Genomic DNA, 22,365 nt, shown 5'->3' with positions numbered 1-22,365 from the left:
TTGTACTAGAGACTTTTGGTAATTACATAACACTTTGATAACTTTATAACATTTTGTTACTGTTAGCATGGTAGGCTTCTTCCCAGCTCTTTTTTATAATGAACTTTTATTTTAGAATAAATTTGGGTTTACAGGGGGAAAAGTTGCAAAGATAATACAGAAGTTGGGCATAGAATGCCCAGTTTCCCCTATTGCTATCACCTCTGATTCACCTTGGTTTATTTGTTAAAAAGTAAGAAACTGACTGACGTTGCTTTAATACTCTGAACTAAGCTGCAAACTTTAGACTTCGATACTTTTCTCATTAATGTTTTCTGTGTGCCAGTGTGTAACCCCGAGCATCGTGTTGCATTTATTTTGCTTTTCTCTGTTCTGTCAGAGCTGAGGTTTCTGGATTTATGACACCCATTTGCTTGACGATGCAACTGAGGTTCAACGAGTCAACTGACTTGCCCACATTCGGCAGTGTGGTGCCTGGACTGGGGCCCAGAAGCATCCAACCGCTGTGTGGGGGCGTTTCAGGGTCTGTCACCTGGTGCTTGTGCACCCGACTGCCACTGTTTGTCACACCCAACCTGAGGATCCTGCTCTACTGGCTTCCCTTAGAGAACTGCTGGTCTTCCAGAGAGTTCTACTTAGCAGGTCACTTTTCTTCCTTTTGTGGACTTTTTGTCTCCAGCATGTAACTAAGCCAAGTGTTGCCTGGACAGAGGGCTCTTCACACACATCTTCAGTTGCTTGTCTCTTTCTGGAAGCCGTTCCTCAAAGGATCACAGTTGCCATTCTTTCACAGATAAGTAGGTGTTTGTTTGTTTGTTTGTTTGTTTTCACACAACTGGGGATTCACAGCCTCTGGGCAGCATATTTTGAGCACCTCTTCTCTGGGCTTCTAGAACAGCACCAGACAGCACCCCAATTTAACGTCACAGTAAGTAAGTACTGGGCAGGGGAGTAGCACATTGTGTTTGGAAATCATTAGAATTTTAACCACTTTATGAGTTTTGTCTCTGGATTTTTGTTTCTTTGTATGTTCATCTCAGTTTCTTATTTTTAAACTGAGTTGTCTTTTTATGAATTATTTGTCATATGTGCTTATTTTTTCTTTTTACAAAAGAGAACTACATAGGCATTATTCCCGTACAATAAATTTCCCTTTTTCCTCTGCCATATTTGTTGGTTTGTTTGTAGTTTTTAGCTCATTGACTGCCTTATCTTTTCTTGTCTAGATTTATATCTTCACGTTTCCTCTTCTACATCACCTTAGCAGCACTACATACAAATATTCTATTTTCTCTTTGAATACTTCTTCCCCTTTACTGGCACACACTTAGGTTTTCTTACATCTTGTGCTGGATTTGAACTGCTTGGAAGTGAGTTGATGCCACACCGTTCCTAAACCCCCTAGGCCTTCACATTCCACATGTCTGGAAGCTCGACTTTGTTGTTCCTGTGGATTCATGAATGTTTAGATCTAGAGCTACGTTTATTCTCTTCCTGGGGCTGCCTCTTCCTTTGTCAGAACAACCAGAGCAGTGCTGAACCTAGACAAGAGGAGAGTTGTCTTTCAACTGTCAGGGAAGGGGTCATCTCTCTAGCTCAGTCAGGACTTCTTCTCCCAGGAGGGGAGAAAAAAAGAAGGTCCTAGCTACTTGTAAAATAGTCTTCCCTTTTATTTCAAATCAACCCTCTTCCAAGCTAGTGCCATGAGTTGAGATTGCTGGAATATGGCAGGAGCAGAGACATCCTTGTTCCTGCCTCCCCTAGTCCCTCCAAGAACAATACCAGCAGCCAGCCAGAGGTGAGGGACACCTGGCTGTAGGTCAGCCCCCTTCCCAGCGAGCCCAGATCCTTGCTCTGCCATCTCAGCAGTCCCTTGTGCTAAAGACAAATGGGAATGGGGGAATGTTGGGGGGCCAGAGCAGAATGTCATCCTATGTGAGGTGTCCATGGCCAGCAGTGTTAGTGGTCAGAGCCCAGTCAGGGTCAGGTTAGTGGGGCCTTCTCCAGCAGCCAGGAAAGGAGCTAGAGAGAGGGAGAGATGAGGAGCTGACATAGGCAGGAGACACTCCCGTGGATACCCACCCAGCCTCAGAGTGCCATAAGTCAAGGTCCAGCAGATCACCAAGGTGTCATTAAAGCTTACCTAACAGGAAAGGCCACTCCAGGCTGGAGGGGAGGCTCAGATGGAAGACTGCCACTGCACAAAGCGCTTGGATTCCTAGCACCATAATGGGGAGAAGATATACAATGAGAATCTGTCACATACTGGGGGTCCCTCCCTCAGACCCAGAGACCCAGAGCCAACCATCCCTCAGACCCACGAGTTGACACCCCAGCCTTTCTCCACAGACCAGGGTCTGTACCTGAGGGTTGAAAGGGTCGTCATCATCTGTGTCATCGTAGTCATCACTGGAGTGTGATGTGGGGAGTGGCAGAGAAGCAGGATGGGAACCCATCAGGAGGCTGCCCCATCCCCACCAGTGGCCCTGGGTGCTGCCTCCTGTCCCCTCCCTGGGGACCCTGCCCTCTCTCCCCTGCTGACCTGGGCGGGAAGAGGGCCCAGGCACGGGGCAGGCTGCAAAGGGTGGTGGCCAGGGCCCCCGCAGACAGGAGAGAGAAGAGCATCAGGAACAGCAGGCCCTCCAGGGCATCTTCACACAGGCCTCGGAGTGCCGAGCCATAGTCCTGAGGCAGAGGGTAAGCCTTAGAGTGTGCACACATGTGCTCTGGACACAGGTCCAACCATCCACCTGCCTGGCTGAGTGGTATTGCATGAGTCACCGAGACTCTGTGCCCAAGAGTAGTCTCCTGTCAGAGAGCTTGTTCTGAACATGGAAGGCCATCCATATGTTCACCTTGTGCCTTTGGCTGAGCTGCAGCCCACCAGTCTGTTCCTACTTTATCTCATGCATCTACCCCACACGCAAAGTGGTCTACCATCTCCACTCAGCACCCAGAGAACTGCTCTCGCAGGATCCCAGGTGGAATAGCCTCTGCATGCTGCGTCCCACCAGCACCAGCCCTGCCTGTCCTTGTTCCAACCACATGTTACTGACAGGTGAGGATGCTGGCACCCTTTTCCTGTAGCTGTGAAATTCATGTTGCCACACATTGTCAGATGCCCCTTGGGTCCTACAAATCGCTGGCTTACGTAACAACTTAGGATTGGACATGGCACATGATACACATGCAGAAAAGACTGTCTACTGTGGCTGCTGCCCTGGAGGACAGCAGAACCACTGTGACCTCAATGCCCAGTGGCACAGCCAACGTGCTGGTTCATTCTGTAGAAATGGACTAAGCTGCCTTTGCTCAGCACTGGCAACCTTCAGGACATGGGACCAAGGTAGCTTGTGAGCTGGTAGGACAGTAAGGTGTTAGGACAGTGCCAGCAGAGGCCATTTGAGAAGGGCACAAGGAGCCAGGCAGGTGGTTAGTTCCAGACAGAGGCAGGTAGCTGGGTGACATGGACGACAAGGGTAGAATCACCAAGACTGAGGCCACACGGCGGCTTTTGCTAGGGCTGTCTATACAGGCTCTGCTAGGTCAGTGCTAGGAGCCCTGGCTTTAATCCATGTGCAGGGGGATTCACACAAGGGCTTTTCGAGGAAGACTCTGATCTGATTGTGTTTGAAAGGATTACTAGCTGTCTCTGGATAGATGGAATGAGCAGATGGGCATGCAAGAGGCTGTGGTCTTGGCAGGAGGGGAGGGGCCCGGGTCTGCAGCCGCAGTGGCTGTGTGAGCAGCAGGTGCAGAGGGGAAGTGAGGATAGCGAGCTGGAAGGGCAGTCCTGATTTCCTGGTGCAACTGCTGGGGTGAAGGAAGAGGATCCTACTGTTGAGTAAGTGAAGTGTGGTGAGGAGCCCACCAGGATACTAACCAGTTAGGCTTGCATCAGGCGCACACATACTGTGCCAATAGCCCCATATAATGCTGCCTTTGACACTGTGGAAAGAAGCTGAGCCCAGAGTGGACAATCTGCTTTTACAGAGACACACAGCCTAGAAGGTACAGAGCTGAATCTGGAACCAAGTCTCTTAGGTTCCAGAGACACCTCCCCCTTGCCTCTCTCATTTACACAGGGTCTCTCCCTATAGGCTTAGCTGGCCTGGGATTCACTTTGTAGACTAAAACTCCCAGAGATCCACCTGTCTTTGCATCTGCCTCTGGAAGGGCAGGGATGAAATGTGTGCACCACCACACCCAGTCCGTTCTTTCTTAGCCTAGTGTCTCTTGTCCCTATTTTATTTATGTGTATATTTGTGTCTATGCATGTTTGTGTGTGTGTGTGTGTGTGTACATGTGGAAGGGTTGTTGTTGTATGCCTGTGCATGTGGGGTGGGAACAAAGGTTAAAGTTCAAATACATTTTGGGTTTTGTTTTATTTATCCATACAGTTTCTCTGTATAGCCCTGGTTGTCCTAAAACTCATTCTTTTTTTTTTTTTTTTTTTTTTTTTTTTGGATTTTTCGAGACAGGGTTTCTCTGTAGCTTTTTGGTTCCTGTCCTGGAACTAGCTCTTGTAGACCAGGCTGGCCTCGAACTCACAGAGATCCGCCTGCCTCTGCCTTCCGAGTGCTGGGATTAAAGGCGTGCGCCACCACCGCCCGACTCCTAAAACTCATTCTATAGACCAGGCTGGCCTCAAACTCAGAAATCTGTCTGGTTCTGCCTCCCTAGTGCTGGGATTAAAGGTGTATCAAGTCACTGTCAGCAATGTTTTGTTTGTTTTTTAAGTAGGCTTTCTCTCTGGGACCTGGTGTGCACTAACTGGTCTGGGCTGGGTGGCCAGCAGGTCCCAGATATCCACCTGTCTCTGCCCCCTCTGTGCTGAGCACCATATGCCCTTTTTTTTTTTTTACATGGTTTCTGGGGATCAAACGCAGGTCCTCATGATTGTGTGGTGAGTACTTTATAGATGGAGCAAAGTCCTCAGTCCTGTCCCTAATTTTAACATGTGGTGGAAAAGGTCTAAATGGAGAACCAAGGCCCAGGGTCACATGATATCTCAATAGTTGGCACAGACTCTGACCCCTTTTCTCTCCCTTCATAGTCATCTTGGAACCAGAATTAAAGCTCAGCATCTGAATGAGACATAAAAGAGGATTGGGGCCCAGCTTGCCATTGTATATAAAAAAGCAAGAACCCCTACCTATTCAGTGACCCTTCACTGACTTTTTGGTACCCTCTGAGGCAGGATACCACATTAATCTCAGACTTTGGATATCCAGCAATAGTGAATTGGGGCAAGGACCTCCAGGTGTTGCTTAGGACTCCCTGTAGAGAGGAGTTTGTTTGCTGAGTCTGTATCCTAATCCTAAGGTAGACCAGATGACCAGAGATGGTGAAGAAGCATATGTTCTCCAGATCTGATCTGCAGTGAGCCCTTGAATGGGTACAAATGTTTCAAAATCAGAAGGGGACAGACTGGCCATGCATAGCAGTTCACACCAGAAGCAGTTCTGTGCCCTTCCATGACATCCGTGCCTTCTGGGAAAATCACTCAACTGCCTTCTCCCAGCCTCCGGGTTTGCAGAAGATGTAATAATATTCCCTGCTGGGTCTGGAAAATATTGTCAGCTACTGGGGAGGCTGAGACCAGAAGATTAGGAGTCCAAGGTCTATCTGGGCAACTTAATGAGACTCTGCCTCAAAATAAAAAATAACGTTTTAAAAAGACTGGAGGGCCAGGCGGTGGTGGCGCACGCCTTTAATCCCAGCACTCGGGAGGCAGAGGCAGGCGGATCTCTTTGAGTTCGAGGCCAGCCTGGTCTACAAGAGCTAGTTCCAGGACAGGAACCAAAAGCTACGGAGAAACCCTGTCTCGAAAATCCAAAATAATAATAATAATAATAGTAAAAATAAAAAGACTGGAGGTTGCAGACATAGCTCAGTTGGTAGAGCGCTTCCTTAAAATACATGAAGCCTTGGGTTCCATACCCAGTCCTTCATACAGGTGTGCCATCACACACCTGTAATCTCAGCATTCAGGAGGGAGGTATGCACAAAATGATCAGAACCCAGGGTCACCCTCAGGTATGCAGCTAGTTGGAAACAAGCCTGGGCTACATGAAACCCTAAACACGCACACACACACACACACATACACACACCAATGGTAGTGTGCTCATCTAATAGGCTAGAGTATCAGAATTCAATCCCCCAGTACTATAAAAGAAAAAAGTCATCTGGTCTGTTTATGGGGGTCAGTGACCAGTGACCCCATAGAGTCAGGATCAGGGCAAAAGCTGTGTGTATGGACAGTATCAGTGTGGGAGGACTGTAACCAAGGAAAGCAGTTAAGTCTCTATTAGATCAACTCTTGAGAGTCTTTGTGATGCTCATAATTGTTCTCCCAAAGGTGTAAAGATGGGGAAGCTGAGACTCAGAGATGCTGGCCTGCTCTTGAGGTCACACAGCTTACAGCTGAGCCTACAGTGGGGCTTGAGCAGACTGCTGCCCTTTTCCCCTGCCCCTTTCACATCTAGAGATCTGTGATCTCTAGCATTCAACCCAGGGAATTAGGAGCCTTCTCAGGCTCTCATTCCAGGGCTTAAGAGGCTGAACAGCTTTCAAAGAGTAGGGGAGAAGGTTGAAGCTGAAAACCTCGGGAGGAGGGGAGAGAGAGAAGCGGAGGGGAGGGAGAGGGAGACAGAGAGGGACAGAGGGGAAGGAGAGAGGAAAAGACAGAAGGCAGGCAAGCAAGCACACAGGAGCGCACCTTGTGCAGACTGCGGCAGTGCAACAGTGCCACCAACTGGTGGAAGCTTCCCTCTGTCACATTCAGCGTCTCCTCCAAAGATAACAAGGGCTTCTGTTGTGGGAGGGAACAGTTACACAGTCATGCTACCCAGCAATGTCCTGCCCTCAACTCATGAGCCCCACTTCCCAGAGGGACCAGGCAGTCCCTTTTACATAGGTTCAACAGCACTCTAGATCCTCCCTCGCCTCCACTTCCTCCTCAGCTCCAAGAGACCAGTCTACTTCTGTCGCCTCTGGAGGCTCTGGCCCAGAGAGCTGCTTAGCTCTATTGCCCTGCCCCTTTCCGTAGGCTCTGCACACAACATGAAATCATGCCTACTTAGAGAAGAGCCAGCTCCACAAGTCTATATGACCCAATCAACCTGCCCTTTCACATGAGATGGGCCAGCATTCCACAGGTTCACCAGGCTCAGCTCCCCCCACCCACTGGTGCAGTCCATTGACCTAACCTGTGCTGCAGGGAACTGAGGGACAGCTTCCCGTTCCAGGCCCTGCAGCTGGGAGTGGATGCTGGCTAGAGCTCGCTGGGACAGAGTCAGCCTCTGCAGGAGGAGAAGAGAGAGGAGGACTCAGGTCAGGGTATCCACCATGCCATCTGTCCACTAGAATACACAACTCAAGACCTTAGCCCCCTCCACCTCCCAGAAGGGCAGCCCAGCATATGCCCTTGGGGCTCCACATTAGCCATCTCCTCATTTCCCGTTTCTTTGCCCACAGTCCTAACCTGTTGGAAGGGGTTGGAGACCGCCTGGTTGCACAGGAAATAATAGTTGAGGATGTCTGAAGTGGAGGGAGAGAAAGGAGCAGGCTATGAGCCTGGGCCTAGACTCTCCCTGGGCAAATCTGGAGGGCCATAGCCCAGCGGACATTCCCCAGTTTGGAACTTTCTTGGGGTCTCAAAGACCTGCTAGTCACTCTCCTATCCTTTCCCTCTCCTCCCATTCTCCCTTCTCTTTCCCCTCCCTCTTCCTCTCCCTTCATCACTACCTTTCCTTCCCTCCCTTTACTCCCCAGTTCTGTTCCCTCCCCTTGTCCCCTTTCCTTCCATTTCCTTTCCTCCTTTTCTTCTTCCTTCCTGTTTTGTTGTTCAGTTTGTTGCTCTTGTTTTGAGACAGAGTCATGTAGCACAAACCAGCCTTAAACTTGCTATGTAACTGAGGATCATCTTGAGCTTCTGATCTTTCTTCCTTCACATCATGAGTGCTAGGATTATAGGTGGGCAATATCACATCACATACTTCCATCCCTTCTACTTCACCTGCACCTGGAATTCAACTGACCTAATTATGCTTCCTTGTTCTCCCATAATCAATCAAATTCTCCTATCACTGAGGACCATGGCCCACTCCACCATCCCCACCACTCACATTTTGATCCTGCCCTTTTACCATCCTGCCAGGATTGCCAGATGATTCTACACTCTACCCCTACAATGGACTGGGCACTAGGGGGGTGGCAGGGAGTGCCGAGGACAGCAGGGATTTATGGGAGTCACCTGAGCTGAGCCCTGTCTCCTCCTCGGTCAGGTTCAGCACATAGGTGTCTGGGTTGGAACAGAAGTCACTGAGGCCCTGATGAAGGAAATAGGAAGGGATCAGACCAGAAATGTCCAATTTCTTATTTTCATAGAACTCAAAGGTCCAGGCTCCAACCCTGCTCCCTCAGATCCAGAGGTCTAGACCCTAGCTCTCCTCAGACTGAGGAGTCTAGTCTAGGCCCCAGCTTCTGCCCTCTCAGGACCCAGCAAATAAGTTTGAAACCTCAGAACTGTGATCATATCCACCAAGCCTTAGGATTAATGGCAGTAATTAGGTCACACCCACCCCAGGATTCAGAACACCCCAATCCAGAGTCCCATACTTACCACAGCTGTGGCAGCCTCTAGGCCCATAGAACCCCAGCTCAGGACAAGCACCAGGAGACTCATGGCAGTCATCCTAGAGGGGGAGGTGATTGGACTCAGATTTCTTAATCAGCCTTGCCTCTTTCTATACCCCACATCCAATCACAGCCCTCCCCAGTACCCACCATCATCCATAGCCTAGAGGATTAGCATCAGAGGCATGGGAGTAAAGGGTGGGGTAAGGCCCAGATTGACGTCAAATAGAACATCTGTTCAGTTGGCAAAGGAGAGGGGAAGGTCTTGGCTTGCAGGTCAGCAACCACTATCCCAGCTGTTCCTGGACCCTAACGGGCAGCTGTCCACCCATTAGCTGAATTCGCTGGGATTTCATTGCACAGGGTCCTGGAGGTTCTAAGCTAGTTTCAGGCCCATCTACAGCCTATTTTATTTAGCTATCCTCTCTCCACTCCCCCCACCTCCAGGATGTAAAGTGTGGAGAGTGTTTCAGAGTTAATTTCTGAAACTCAGAGCTTGATTTATTTAAGTCTTGACCTATGTCCAGGGTTGTGAGGGGTAGAATAATTCTGGGTCCTGGGGTAGTGGGGGAGGTTAACAGCTGTGGTAAACTGGAAGACCTGGCCCCCAGTCATATACTTGTTCAGCATAGTGTGTTTTATGAGTCTCCAAGCCTTGATGAGAGCCTAGATGCAGTAGTTGGACTAATCTCCCAGGGAGAGTCCACAGACAGTGGGCCACAAGGGAGGAGAAGGAGGATAAACTCTTCCAGTGATGGGCAGGCTGGACTTGAGCCCCACCACCGTACTTCTTGCTGTGTGGTCCTGACCTAGTCACATGGGCTTCAAACACCTCCCACTTTTAAACAGAGGTCTGATGGAGGAGGGTCATACTTTCATTGGTTAATAAAGAAACTGCTTGGCCTGATAGGTCAGAACATAGGTGGGTGGAGTAGACAGAACAGAATTCTGGGAGAAAGAAAGCTGAGTCAAGCAGATGTGATGGAGCTAGCCGCCAGGTCAGACATGCTGAATCTTTCCCCCTTAAGCCACCACCTCATGGTGCTATACAGATTATTAGAAATGGGTTAAGCAAGATATGAAAATTAGCTGACAAGAAGCTAGAATTATCGGGCCAGGCAGTGTTTAAATGAATACAGTTTCCGTGTAGTTATTTCAGGTATGAAGCTAGTCGTGCGGGAGCTGGGCGGGACGAAAAGCAGGCCTGCCCGCTGCTCCTTCTACAAATAGTGCCCAGATGTGGATAACTGAATCCACAGAAAGCCTGAGAAAGCTTGGGAAATAATAGAGTAAAGCATGTTTTCTTGGTAGCAGCAATTTCTCGGGTCTGCTCTGCTTGCTACAGGCAAGCAAGCGCTCTCATCTAAGAGAGGCTTCCTGACTCAGCTTTAGCCGCAAAATCCTGTAGCTCTTTTAAGAGGTCCTTCCACAAAACACTTAAACGGTGTTGATGAAAAGCTGAATGCATGCTTTTCGGTTTTCAGCCGTAGCAGGAAAAAGCTGTGCGGTTTTAAAATGCTGGCGTTCTGGTCCATACTGCCAGTGCAAACTCTGATTCTTTCAGGCAGGCAGTCCGACTGAGTGTGGTCTGTGAGCAGAATGCTGCAGCTTGCTTGCTGGCAGGGACCTTGAAACACTGTAGAGTTGTGGCAATGGATACGGGTCTGGCAGGTAGCTTAGCCACAAGGCTGGAATCGCAGAAAGCTAAGGATGGGCTGAATCCAGCTGGCAAAGCCACGGCTTTAAGCCTACCCATATTGCTCAGTAATTTAAAGGCTCATGTGGCCAGAAAAAGAGAGAAAAATACAGTAAAGAGAGATTCAAAAACAAAGAAAACCTCTAAATGATTTACAGTATGTTAAGAATATATGCAGGCTAAAAGTTCTTAAAGTAAAAAACAAAAAGAAAGAAAGAGAGTAGTTGGGTGTGGTGGCACACACCTTTAATCTCAATACTTGGGAGGCAGAGATAGATTGACCTCTGTGACTTCAAGGTATGGCAGGACACACCTTTAATCCCAATGCCTGGGAGGCAGAGACAGACAGATCTCTGTGAGTTCAAGGTGTGGTAGCATACACCTTTAATTCCAGCACTGAGGAGACAGAGACAGACGGATCTCTGAGAGTTCAAGGACAGCCTGGTCTACAGAGTTATTCCAGGACAAAGATATACAGAGAACCTGTCTCAAAAAGTAAAAGTAAAAATAAAAGAAATAGAGGTTAAAACAAATCTGCACAAAGATGGAAAATACACAGAGAATCTTGATACGGTATGCTATTATGCTCTCTCTGAATTGTTTGAATGCTGAGGAAGGAGCAACAGATGCTAAAAGATATTTGTTTATAAATGCTGCTGAAAGAATCCAACATAGATATTTTGAAAATACTTCAAAATTTGGATCTAAGGTTATGATGCTTTGGAAAAGTTCTCCTTTTGTTTTCACAGAGGATGAGACCCTGTGGATTGCTTCTATTCTAATATGGTATGATAAACCATGCCCTCCTGAAAGGTTGCTGTGAACACCTTCCAAAAAATTACTTCAGTCAATGCTGACTGAGATGAATCTGGCACACAGGTTACACCATGAAAGATCTGATTAACAGCACCCCCATTCAGCAGGAAGCAGTTTGGAAAGAAATAACTGTGCCCATATTCCCAAATACTGTTTATAAATGTTCTTTTACATTTAAAGGGGGATATGATAGAGATATGAATAATTTGCATTGGTATGGATTTGACTTTATTGATATAAATTTAAGGTCAATCTTGTTATATGTATATGTATTTCTGACCTTGACTAAGGTATTGTGATTGTGTAATGTATATAGGTTGTTAATGGATAATCATTAATAATCATCAAGCTTGTAGTCGTGTTAGTTGGGTTTTCTAGATATGTATATGTATATATATATATATATGTATATATATATATATTTCAGATAAGCATTCCTCATATCTTTCAAAGACTACAGAATATGGCATTTAATGTTTTAATAACTTAGGACTTTTCATGACAATGAGACACGTCTGCTCCTGGCAGCACCAGCTACTTCAAGAAAAGGATGGGCATCAAAGAGGCTCCTATGGAGTTTGATAGCCATTTGGGCAAGAAACTGCTCTTGCCTGGACTGCTGCATAAACTGGACACAGAGAACCCGCAGAGAAAGGACTGCTAAACTTGCCTAAAAGTGAGATGATCTTTTGGGTTCCTGATTCATGAAAGAGTCTGCGAGACATTCTGCAGGACACAGCAGATAGTCACTGAACTGCCTTTGAAATTTCCAGCTTCATGAAAATGTCTCTGGATACTATGGGCCTGTAGGCCAAAGATGGATGCCCCAACAGTACAGAGGAACTTTGGGTGACTGTCCAGGCAGCGAGATGTCTCTGTGATTTCTAGAGTTTTGTAAGTTGCTTACTTCTCATTTACTTAGGTAATATTATAGCCTTCTGGAGTCTTTGATGGAGTTGAAGAATAGATAGTTATAGTTGTTTTCCTTTGTTATGATAAATGATAAAATAGATATAAATATTGTAACTGCAATTCTTGCTTGATAACTGTTTTGTTATATGTAATTTTACTATGTTAAGATGAAAGCCTTCTTTTTTTTTGTTTAAACAGAAAAAGGGGAAATGATGGAGGAGGGTCATATTTTCATTGGTTAATAAAGAAACCGCTTGACCTGATAGGTCAGAACATAGGTGGGTGGAGTAGACAGAACAGAATTCTGGGAGAAAGAAAACTGAGTCAAGTAGATGTGATGGAGCTAGCCGCCAGGTCAGACATGCTGAATCTTTCCCCCTTAAGCCACCACCTCATGGTGCTATACAGATTATTAGAAATGGGTTAAGCAAGATAAAAAATTAGCTGACAAGAGGCTAGAATTATCGGGCCAGGCAGTGTTTAAATGAATACAGTTTCCGTGTAGTTATTTCAGGTATGAAACTAGTCGTGTGGGGAGCTGGGCAGGACGAAAAGCAGGCCTGCCCGCTTCTCCTTCTACAGAGGTCAATGCCTACATCCCTGGGTCACTAAGTGTAAGAATCCCATGAAGTCCTAAGAATGATATCTGGTACACAGCGAACTATTCAATAAGTGCATGGGTCCTATGTGTCCCCACATTACCATAAGTCCCTCACCTGCCATACAGAGGACCTGGTGGCACTTCCTCCATGGGTTTGTTGTGGTGACCAAGGGAGAAAGTATCCGTGCCATGTCAGCGATCATCTGATCACCCCCCCCCCCTTTATAGAAAACACAGCCTTTGTCTTTCCTAAGACTTTAGCAATGCTGCATGCTGGAAACACGCCTGGTTTTCTCCCCTGTGCAATATACCCCACTCACACAACCACCAGCCACTTGCTCTGCTTCGCCAGGCCCAAGAGGGTGAAGAGGCAAACCAGCAGCACCAAGAGCAGCAGGAGGACGTAGGCCAGCCACCTGTAGGAAGAAGGGAGAAGGAAGTGGGCCTCTGGAGGCCAGCAGGACCTCAGATTCACACTAACCCAACCCGACCCTGCAGCCTCCCTGCTGCCCAGCAAAGTTCATTGGCGAAACGGTGCATGGGCTCACAAGACTCTGGAGCACCTGAAACCTACCCTGAACAGATCACACAGAAGTTCTGTGTTTGTGGACACATGCATTGGCCTCTCTAAATAAATCCCTGAGCCAGTACTGTCAGTCACCCAGGACCTTAGTGCACACTTCAGAGGTCTGATGTCTAGGTCTCAATTACGCAATTAGCCATGTAACCTATTTGCCTCAGTTTCCCTACCAGGAACATGAGTGGCATATCAGGATCAAATTCAAAATCCGTTGCCAGGTGAATGAATGGACACATGGAACGGTCCTAGGAGAATGGGCTTGTGGGTGAAGTTCGTGTTAGCTAAATCATCATCCGGGGAGCTGTGAACGCGACACAATATGTAAGTAAGTAATGCATCAGGACTGTAGAGGAAGCCACACGGGGGCCCAAACTCGGCACTTGGCACACTGTGAGTGCTCCATAAAGAGATTCATTCTCAGTAGTCACCGTGTAATTGTGGTTTGCACTCCCCGAGACCTTGTCCATACCTCTGCACTCACCTCCATGGCCCCAGTGTATTTATTGAGGGCCTGTCTTTTACCAGACACTTTTCCAGAGCATCTGCCAAGCATCATTGTCACAGTCCCCTCTACCTCGCTGACCAGGCTGACACAGATCCTGTGGCCCTTGGACTTAGACCTGCCTGCCTCCCACTGCCTCATCTCCAGCATCATCCGCTGCTGGGATTGTTTCAGCCCCGGTGTGATTGTACCAAGCAGCATGGCCTCCTGCTTGGGAACAGAAGACTCGGGAGCGTCAGCTAAACGCAAGAAGAAATGAAATAACTGTGTGGATATAAAGCCGGGTCTTGCTGGCTGTTGAGATGGATGGTTGACTCAGAGGGCTTCACAGCTTGCCCTTTCCTCCCTAGTGTCACCTTTTAGTATGGCCCTTCTAAACACTTTCACATAAACTGCCCTGCCTGTCCCCAGACAAGCCCCTTCCTATTTTCCATGCTCCAAAGCTCTCATTCACCCACCTTACAGAAAACCTGCTTTCTAAAAATATTTATTTTATGAGTGCTTTACCTACATGTATGTACATCTACCAAATGCATGCCTGGTGTCTGCAGAGGTCAGAAAGAGCGTTGGATCCCATGGAATTGGAGTTACAGATAGTTGTGAGCTACCATGAGGGCTGGGAACCGAACCTGGGTCTTCTATACAAGCAGCAAGTGCCCTTAAGCCATTAATACATCTCTCTAGTTCCTCTCTTCTTACTCCGTTTGATGCTTTGGTGAACACAGAGCCTCACACATGCTAAGTAGGCAACTCTACCGGAGTCAAGTTCCCCAGCCCCTCAGTAGTAGATTTTAAGTAAGTCTCTACCAGAGCCACAAACCCAGCCCATCACTGGGGAATTCTAGGCAGGCTCTCTACCACTGAGCCACATCCCCTTCACTGGGAGATTCCAGCCAGGTGCTCTACCACTGAGTCATACCCACAGTCCCTCACTGGGGGATTCTAGGCAGAAGTTTTACCTCTAAGTCACACTTTCAGTCCCTCAGCAGTCAGTTCTAGGCAAACATTCTTCCATTATCCAGATCCTCAGCCTTCTTTTTCCTCTTTGAGACAATGCTTCACTGAGTTATTCAGACTGACCTTGAAATTACTCAGTAGGAGAAGCAGGCCTTGAGTTTTCAACCCTTTTACCTCAGCCTCCAGAGTAGTTGAGATTACAGGCCTATACCACCAGGTCTGGCTTTGTAAGCCTGTTTTATACTGATCTCCCTGCTAAAGAATCTTTCCTGGGTGGGATTTCCTGTGTCATCCTCCCTGCTTGGCATATCTGTACTTTACTGGCACTGTTCCATCTGTCATAACGTAGTCTTTGTTTCAGACACTCCAAGTTATTAACTCTGCACAAGGCATTTTGAGCTACGCACAACAGGACTGACTTTAAGGTGGGAAAACCAAGGCCAAAGAAACTTGTGTAAGTGTGCACAAAGACAGAGTGGTCTCCCGAAGCTAAGGTTCCTAACCACATGTGCTGTCTCTCACCAGATGCTAAGTAGTTGCACAGTGAACACAGTTGCCTCCCAAATAATCTGGTAGGTAGGTTTGCTATTGGGTTAGTCCAAGAGGAAACTGAATTGTGATTGATTTGCTGAACGAATGAGTCAAGGAATGGCCGAGTGAGTGAAAGAATCAGAGAGGAGACTGTGGAGGGGGTATGTAAACATGAGGATGGGCCCCCAATGTCTGGATCCAACCTCACAGCTCAGTTTGTCAGCCTGGTCTATATTCACAACTAGGTAATTCTTCACAATGGGGCTGGCCTGAAGGATGCTGACCAGCATCATCCCTGCTTCCACCAGGTGACAGTAGCTTTGCTTCCCCAGTGGGGCAAATAAAACTGTCTCCAGATACTGTCCCACATCCCCCCAGGGACTAGTGTGAGACTACAATGCTTAAAAAAAAACAAAAACAAAAAAAAACCAGAAAGGTCCTTTTCCCACCTGTACTCCTCCACAAAAGTCACATCTTCAGCCACCTGCACTGGGCTGAGGGACACTCCTTGCCAGAAGGCCAGTCCTTGTAGGTGCTGAGCCATGGCCTCAGCCTGCCTCCTGGCTCCCCGGGTGGCGGCCACCAGCTCCACACGTTCTGATAGTACTTCCTCCAGGGTGGTCAGTTCAGTCCTCACCGCCTCACCCAGCCTCTCCACTGTTTCCAGCACCTGGGGAGATGACATGGTCTCAGGTCTGGAAACACCTTTTCCAAAGCCTAGGGTTGGGGCTGAGGGATGGGGTCTCGGGGGTGAAGCAGGGTTGAGGAATGTCAGTTGCCTGAGATCTGGAGTTCTGGGGCATCTGGAGACGGGGGGGGGGGGGGAGTCAAGGTGGGGCTCCCAGGTCCTCTAGTTTAGTCAGGAGCTTGAGTCCAAGGTAAAGATTCTAACCCAGCACTGAAATTAAGTCAACATGAAAGGATGAGTCTTAAGTCTGAAGTTTGCATCAGTCTTTTTGAGTCTGGGATCTCAAATCTGATTCCTTGGCTCTACACAAGTAGGCACTGAAATATAATACCTGCAGCTCAGTCCCAAGCTTATATCCTGGGGTATAAGATCTCACAGTGGTGGTGGTGGGGGTCCCAGAGCTTGTATTTGGTCCAAGGATAGGACCTGTAGTCTTAGATCTGGCCTGAAGACAGGGACCAGTGTCCTTGGTGTTTTGTCTCTGGCTTGGTTATAAACGGAAGTGCAGGCCTGGGCCTGGATAAGAGTCTTCAGCCTGAGTCTGAATCTTCTAGATCCAGCTCCAGGTTGCAGGGTTTGGGCGGAACATATGGTCTAATGTCAGCAGGTCTGAGTTTACAGTTCTGATCTGGGGATTAGGTTTCTGGTCTGGGATCTGCTTTGATCTTGGTTTCTTTTGTTCCTCAGTGGGGGACCACATTCCCATGTGGAGATCAATTGAGGTATGAGTTTGCAGTCTGGCTCTTTGCTGCCCCTCTCACCAAGTCATCAATGGTGCCGAGTGTGTGGTTGGCATGCAGCAGAGCTGAGCTGAGCTGGGACACCCCATCGCTGGTCTCGCTGTTGCCATAGAAACCAATGCCAATGCCCGCACTGAGAGAAGGAAGAAGAAATAGTCTCAGAATCTGGAGGGCAGGATCATGCCTCCACACTTACCAGTCCTCCCCTTTGCTTCATTTGCCTATCCAATCTCTGCATCCACCCTATTGGTTCATCCTCCGTGGGAAAAAGAACAGCCCAAGGTTGGCCTCCACCAGTTGCCAGGGTAACCTGAAGACCTCACTCCCCCAAGCTGGAAAGACGTCATTGTGATGCTAATGGTGGGTGGAGTGGTGGAAAAGAAGGAGCCCCCAGATTTAACTCGCACCTCCCCAGAATGGAACCTTGGTTTTGCCTATCCCTGGATAAAAGGTTACCAACTCCTAATTATGATCAGCTCACGACCAGATCCTCCATCCTTTGTCAAAACACCCGAGAATTCACAACCTTGTCTTAGGAGTCATTAGGCACCAACCCCTGTCTCATCCTAGCCCTTCCTGGTCTTCTTTGCCCTTGCTTCCTAAAGGTTCCTAGGAGCACAAGGTCGCTAGCCCCTATTCTTTTGTAAAAGACCACGTGCTGGGAGCTCTCAGCCTTCCCCTCTGCTGCCCAGGGATCCAGGCATCTGGCCAGCTGGAAGAGGAGTAAGAGAATGTGGGAGGGAGGGCTGAAGGCCAAACCAGGAGCTGGGCTCCTGTCCCTGCCCAGCCAACACACAGACTTCCATTGTGGGGCTTGAATATGGGGACCCTCTTTTCTCCCTGAGTCTGTGCCTCACACTGGAGGGGGCGAGAGCCTGATGCCCTCACAGTTCCCAGCCTTGGGCTACACAGGCCCCCACCCCATCCCTTGGATGGGAGCCTACTAGCCCTGCCCCATTGTTCAGAACCCTACAAAGCTCCTCTTGTTCCCAGGCTCTGAGGGGGCTGGGGTTGTGACTCTCCCCCACTGGGCCTTTGTCAGCCTCCCTCAGCCACCCTCATTCTGGAGAGCCTGATGAGAAAACATCTTGGACAGAGGGTGCCCAGCCCCCATATACTCCCAAACACACACCCTCTTTTTCCTACAATGAGAAGAGTGGACCAGAGCCCAGATTGGAGTGACTATTCCAGGCCACACCCCCAGATGGCTGGAGGGGACACCAGGGCTCCTGCTAACTGTGCATGAGGTCCCAGCAGGTCCCGAATATTCTCATATGTGACATAAGTCAGCTAACCATGACCTAGGAGGGGCTGGTCTCAGAGCCAGCAATCTTGGTGTCAAGTTCACTGAAGCTCCTATGGAGTTCCTATTGAGGGTCCTGAGGGGGGAGTGGGAGGAGAGGGTTCTTTTTCCATGAGTCTGAATCTCCACTTGCCTCTTAAACCATATGGGCTTGAAAATTCATTTTTCTCCCTCCCTAACCTTCCCTCAATCAGAACCAGGTGTGGCCATCTTGAGCACAGCTCTTAAAAGACTCAGACCCAGCTTGGGTGTGGGCTGAGCAGGGTGCTGCTGCTGCCCTGTAAGGCCTGCTGTTTCCTTGACTGAAACTCTGGCTGAAGTCACAGAGTGCCTGGGCTGGCATGTCCCGTGTCTGGCACATGGTAGTTATGTTCAGTTGTTGAATGAATGAGCTCAGTGAATGAATAACTCTTTGTTCAGTGCGGACACGGAGGACAACCCCCTAGGACCCAGGTGCTGTGCCCTCTCTAGTCTTAGTGTGACTAAGGAGGGTATGGGTAGTATTGCAAAACTCACTTTATAGATGTGGACACGGAGGTCTAGAGAGAGCATCTCACTCCCCTAGGTAGCACAACCACTGAGAACCCCAAACCTATCCCAGGCTTTCAATTCTACTCCCAGGCTGGCTGCTTCATCCTCCTTAAGCCTCTAGCCCTCCACTCACCAAGCAGACAGGTACTCTCTGCGCCAACTCAGGGCCCACACCCCAAGGTAGCTTAAACAAGACGGAGAGCAAGTGTAGGGAGCTCTATCCCCACTCCCCACCCATCCTGGGGCCCCATTACCAGCCCACGAGAAGGGCAGCGATGCAGCTCCAGATAACACAGCCTCCTCCGGGTGGGGGACTCTTGGCCCCAGGGGGTTCTGGGGGCCTGCAGCAGCAGAAGCGGATGAGGTAGACGGCGATGAAGATGAGGCTCAGGCCCAAACCCAGCCCGGCCAAGGCTGCCACCAGCAGCAGAGCCTGAGGAAGAAGTGATGAGAAGCCTCAGAGACAAAAAGCTCTTCCTCAGTTGGGGGGCTCAGGGGCACGAAGCCCAGTCCCTGATGGCACCCAGGTTGTGGAAAAGTTGAGATGCCTATTCTCTCTCATATTAGCAACTGAGGCCCATCCAGAATTTAGGGCTAGGTTGCCGGAGGCAGAGCATCCAAGTAAGGAGCCCAGGTTTGGGGTTCTGACCCTGCTTGTTCTTCCCAGGTTGTACGGCCTCAAAGGGGGCCTCGTCTCTCTGAGTCTCGGTTTCCTCCTCACCGCAATCAGGCAATAGGAGTGCAACATGTCTCACGGACTTCCAGAGGTTCCCTCTGAACTGTGTGGGATGAAGGCGCAGGAAGGCTTCCATTTCCGTACTTCAGGGGAGCAGGAGAGACAGCCTTCTTTACCCCATCTCCCTCCTGCTGCTGAGCTCACACACCCACTGCGGTTGAGTCTGTCACCCCAGGGCTGGGGATGGGGACAGGGTGCTGTGACAGCTTGCATGTGTGTGTTGTGATACATACACACAGGGCTCAGAGATGGAGATAGGGAAGGAAGACAGATCAAGCAATAGAGAGGAATAGGCAGACAGAAGAGGCAGGCGAGGAAAGAGACAAAGGCAAAAAGAAAGAGGGATGTGGAGACAAGACATAAAAAAATTCCAGAGGGATCTAGCACAAATAGGGAGAGAGGGAAGGGGAAGAGAGACAGACACAGAGAGATGACGAGACACACAGAGAAAGAACTACAGAAAACCGGAGACTGACAGGGTAGTATGTAATGAGACCCAAAGGCAGGAGGGAAGGAAAGGCAGGCAGAAAGGGTGTTCATAGCTGGGAACACCTTGCAGAACATCATAGCTCTGAGCTAGGAAAGGCAGTTCACCCCTATAACCCCAACACTCTGCAGCTGAGGCAGGAAGGTTGTCACAGTTTCAGGACAGTCCAAGTTACATAAACTCCAGCCAGCCTGGACTACAGAGTGAGGCCCTGTCTCAAATAAATTACAGAACTGTAGGCTCTTCATGTGATAGGGGCTTTCAGGAGACCTGTGTCACCTGTCTTCTCAGAGGCCCAGAGCTGGACAAGGTGGCCTGGAGCTACACTGCAGGATATGGGCAGGATGAGATCTGGAATCACAGCCCTGCATTCCCAGGGACTATTGTCCCTGAACCGTAGCATATCTGCCTGTCCTTCACATCACCTGTATGAGTGACAAGTGCGAGCAGTGTTTCTGTGGCTGTGAATTTGCCTTCCACCAGGTGAGGGCATATGGGCTGTGAATATAAGGTGTTTGTGTAGATCATGCTGCATGTCTGTGTGCAAGGCAACACTTGTGGGCATTGATGTTTTCTGAACACAGCTTCTTCAGTCAGTGAGTGGTGTTGGTGGACGGTGGAGTGTATGTGCGTGTGACTTTGAGTTTGTGAGTTTGTGTGTGTGTGTAGACGGGGGCGTAGACGTGTCACGTGTGGGGTGCTTGTGTGTGCCCATGTGTGTGATGGTGTACACATGAGTGTGCTGTGTATATGTGCCTTGGCATGTGATCCTGAAGGTCCTGTCCCAGAGACCCTTGTAGCGTCTTTTTGTGTTCACAGTGGTCATTTCTATGAGGAAGAATGTCCCGGGGATGGGACTGTGTGTGCCCTAGCTTTGACTCCGGCTGTTGAAGATCAGGTTGAGTGAACTGTGGTGGTGCCGGGGGCCCACGGGGGGGGGGGGGGGGATTCCTCGTGGCTGAGGCGCTCTCTGGAGCCATAAGCCCCGTGAGTCTGGCTGGGAGTAGGTGGACCCACCGTCTGGAGGCTGTGATTGTGTAAGTGGCTGTGGGCGAGGGGATGGCGGTCCCTGTTTGGAGGGGAGAGGGGGCGGGTGGAGTAGGCAGGGAGGAGCCGCTCAGGCTGTGCCAGCCATGACCCAAATAGCAAGCACACGGCACACGTTCCCCCTTGCTGCTTTTCTGGGAACACCCCCTCCCTCGAAGCTCTCCCAACCCTGTGCCCCTTTCCCAGAAGCCGCAGAGATTCAGATTTGGGGGGAGGGCAGGGCTGACTCCCAGCCCCCCTCGCCAGGCCCCCCAGCTCAGCCAAGCTTTTCTCATTAATCTTGAAGTCAAGGACTTGAATTAAACTGGGTCAGGGGACATTCACACACCCCCACCCAGAGCTGCAGCTGGGCCCCTTTCCCTGGAGACCCAGCTTCTGTGAGGTTCCACTACCAGCCTCACCCTCCTGGGACCCAGGCCTCTCTTTAGTATCCCCAAAACTAACCTCATCTCCACCCGATCCTCTCTAACGCCCTGACCGCCCCTTCCGTCCTGGGGCAGGCCAAAAACACCCTGAATCCTCATCTCACCTCACCTCATTCCCCAGCCCTGGCCATAAAATCTCTCTTCCCTATTTGAGGATATCAATCCCCGGTCCCAGACTTCAGCTGCCTTCCCAGACTTCCCGCTCTCTGTCCTCTCTCTTAGGTACCCCCTTTTCTGGGACATATTTACTAGCTGGGATTCTGTAGGGGCGGGGTCCTTCTCATCTAGGACCTCAAGAGCGGACCTTTCCTTAGATGACCCTGAAGACTGGCTTCCAAGGCAGGTCTCGGGAACCCAAATGCTGGGGCCTCATCTCCGCCCATTTAGGACTCTTGGGGAGGGGTGTCTAGGCTCTTGGCTTTCTCTTATTTAGTAAGAGAGGGGTCTGCATTCCCAGCGCACGTCCGAGGGGGGAACCTCAAGGTATGAGCTCTCTACCTCTAATTATGTTCTTGTACCTCCAAAAGCAGGCTGGGTCCCCGACCCCCAAGATGCAGGAACTGTGACCCAGACTCCTGTTCCCGGGGTACCTTGCCCCTGTTTGCCATCCCACCTGCTGGTACTCTTGGTCGCGGGGCGCAAAACCGCTGGGCACCGGTCGGAGCTGGAAGTCAGCGCGGGGCAGCTGGTGGAGGAGATGCACCCAGGCAGAGGGTCGGTAGCCCGGGGGTGCCCCCATGGCCCCGGGGAGGGGCAGCTGGGCGGACCGGGCCGGGAGCCTCGGTGCTGTGCGGGGCGCGGGCGGAGCGGGGTTTGCGGGGCTCCCGGGAGCAGGAGCCCGGAGGGCGGGGGGTGGAGATTGGGGAGGGGGAGGTGCGGCAGGCGCCTCGGTGCTGCCCCTGGCGGCCACCAGAGGCAATTCGGTGTGAGCAGTGGGCCCAGTTGCTCCGCCCTCTCCCGGGCTCCCACCTGCTGCCTGAGCAGGTGCAGGGTCTTTGCTCAAGTCAGTTGTATCTAGGGGCTGAGCTGTGCTGAGAACATAATCGGTTAGCCTTCCTTCTTCCCGTAGGTGCAAGAAGCAGGATACTGTGATTTCTCTCTGAAGCACACAAGCTCTTTATCCTTATGTAAAACCTTCACCTTGGTGTAAAGGTCATTAGTATTTGAGCA

The 22,365-nt window shown here is 49.8% G+C and overlaps 1 protein-coding gene across 3 annotated transcripts; it reads right to left on the bottom strand.

Moving 5' to 3' along the window:
- Positions 1-64: 64 nt before the first annotated feature.
- Ttyh1 (tweety family member 1) lies at positions 65-22,049 on the bottom strand. Of its 3 annotated transcripts, none has more exons than XM_041653947.1 (14): positions 21,809-22,049; positions 18,755-18,933; positions 16,688-16,799; positions 15,688-15,908; positions 12,989-13,084; positions 8,630-8,702; positions 8,261-8,336; positions 7,490-7,545; positions 7,215-7,307; positions 6,725-6,817; positions 2,543-2,685; positions 2,364-2,409; positions 2,144-2,218; positions 65-1,541 (listed from the first exon to the last, which is right to left on the bottom strand). In XM_041653947.1, exons 1-13 carry the CDS (start codon positions 21,932-21,934, stop codon positions 2,180-2,182), a joined length of 1,353 nt encoding a protein of 450 aa, XP_041509881.1. In that variant the 5' UTR covers positions 21,935-22,049; the 3' UTR covers positions 65-1,541; positions 2,144-2,179. The 3 variants fall into 3 exon arrangements, with proteins under 3 accessions (XP_041509881.1, XP_041509880.1, XP_041509882.1); XM_041653946.1 differs by having other exon boundaries at positions 65-2,022; positions 21,809-22,048; XM_041653948.1 differs by having other exon boundaries at positions 66-889.
- Positions 22,050-22,365: the final 316 nt, after the last annotated feature.

The sequence above is a fragment of the Microtus oregoni genome, unplaced genomic scaffold (assembly GCF_018167655.1).
Source record: "Microtus oregoni isolate MIOR12 unplaced genomic scaffold, Mior012 000006F_ref0000085, whole genome shotgun sequence".
Taxonomy (NCBI): Eukaryota; Metazoa; Chordata; class Mammalia; order Rodentia; family Cricetidae; genus Microtus; species Microtus oregoni.
The sequence above is the reverse complement of the archived record's forward strand: the minus strand, read 5'-3'. Positions and strand labels throughout refer to the sequence as shown.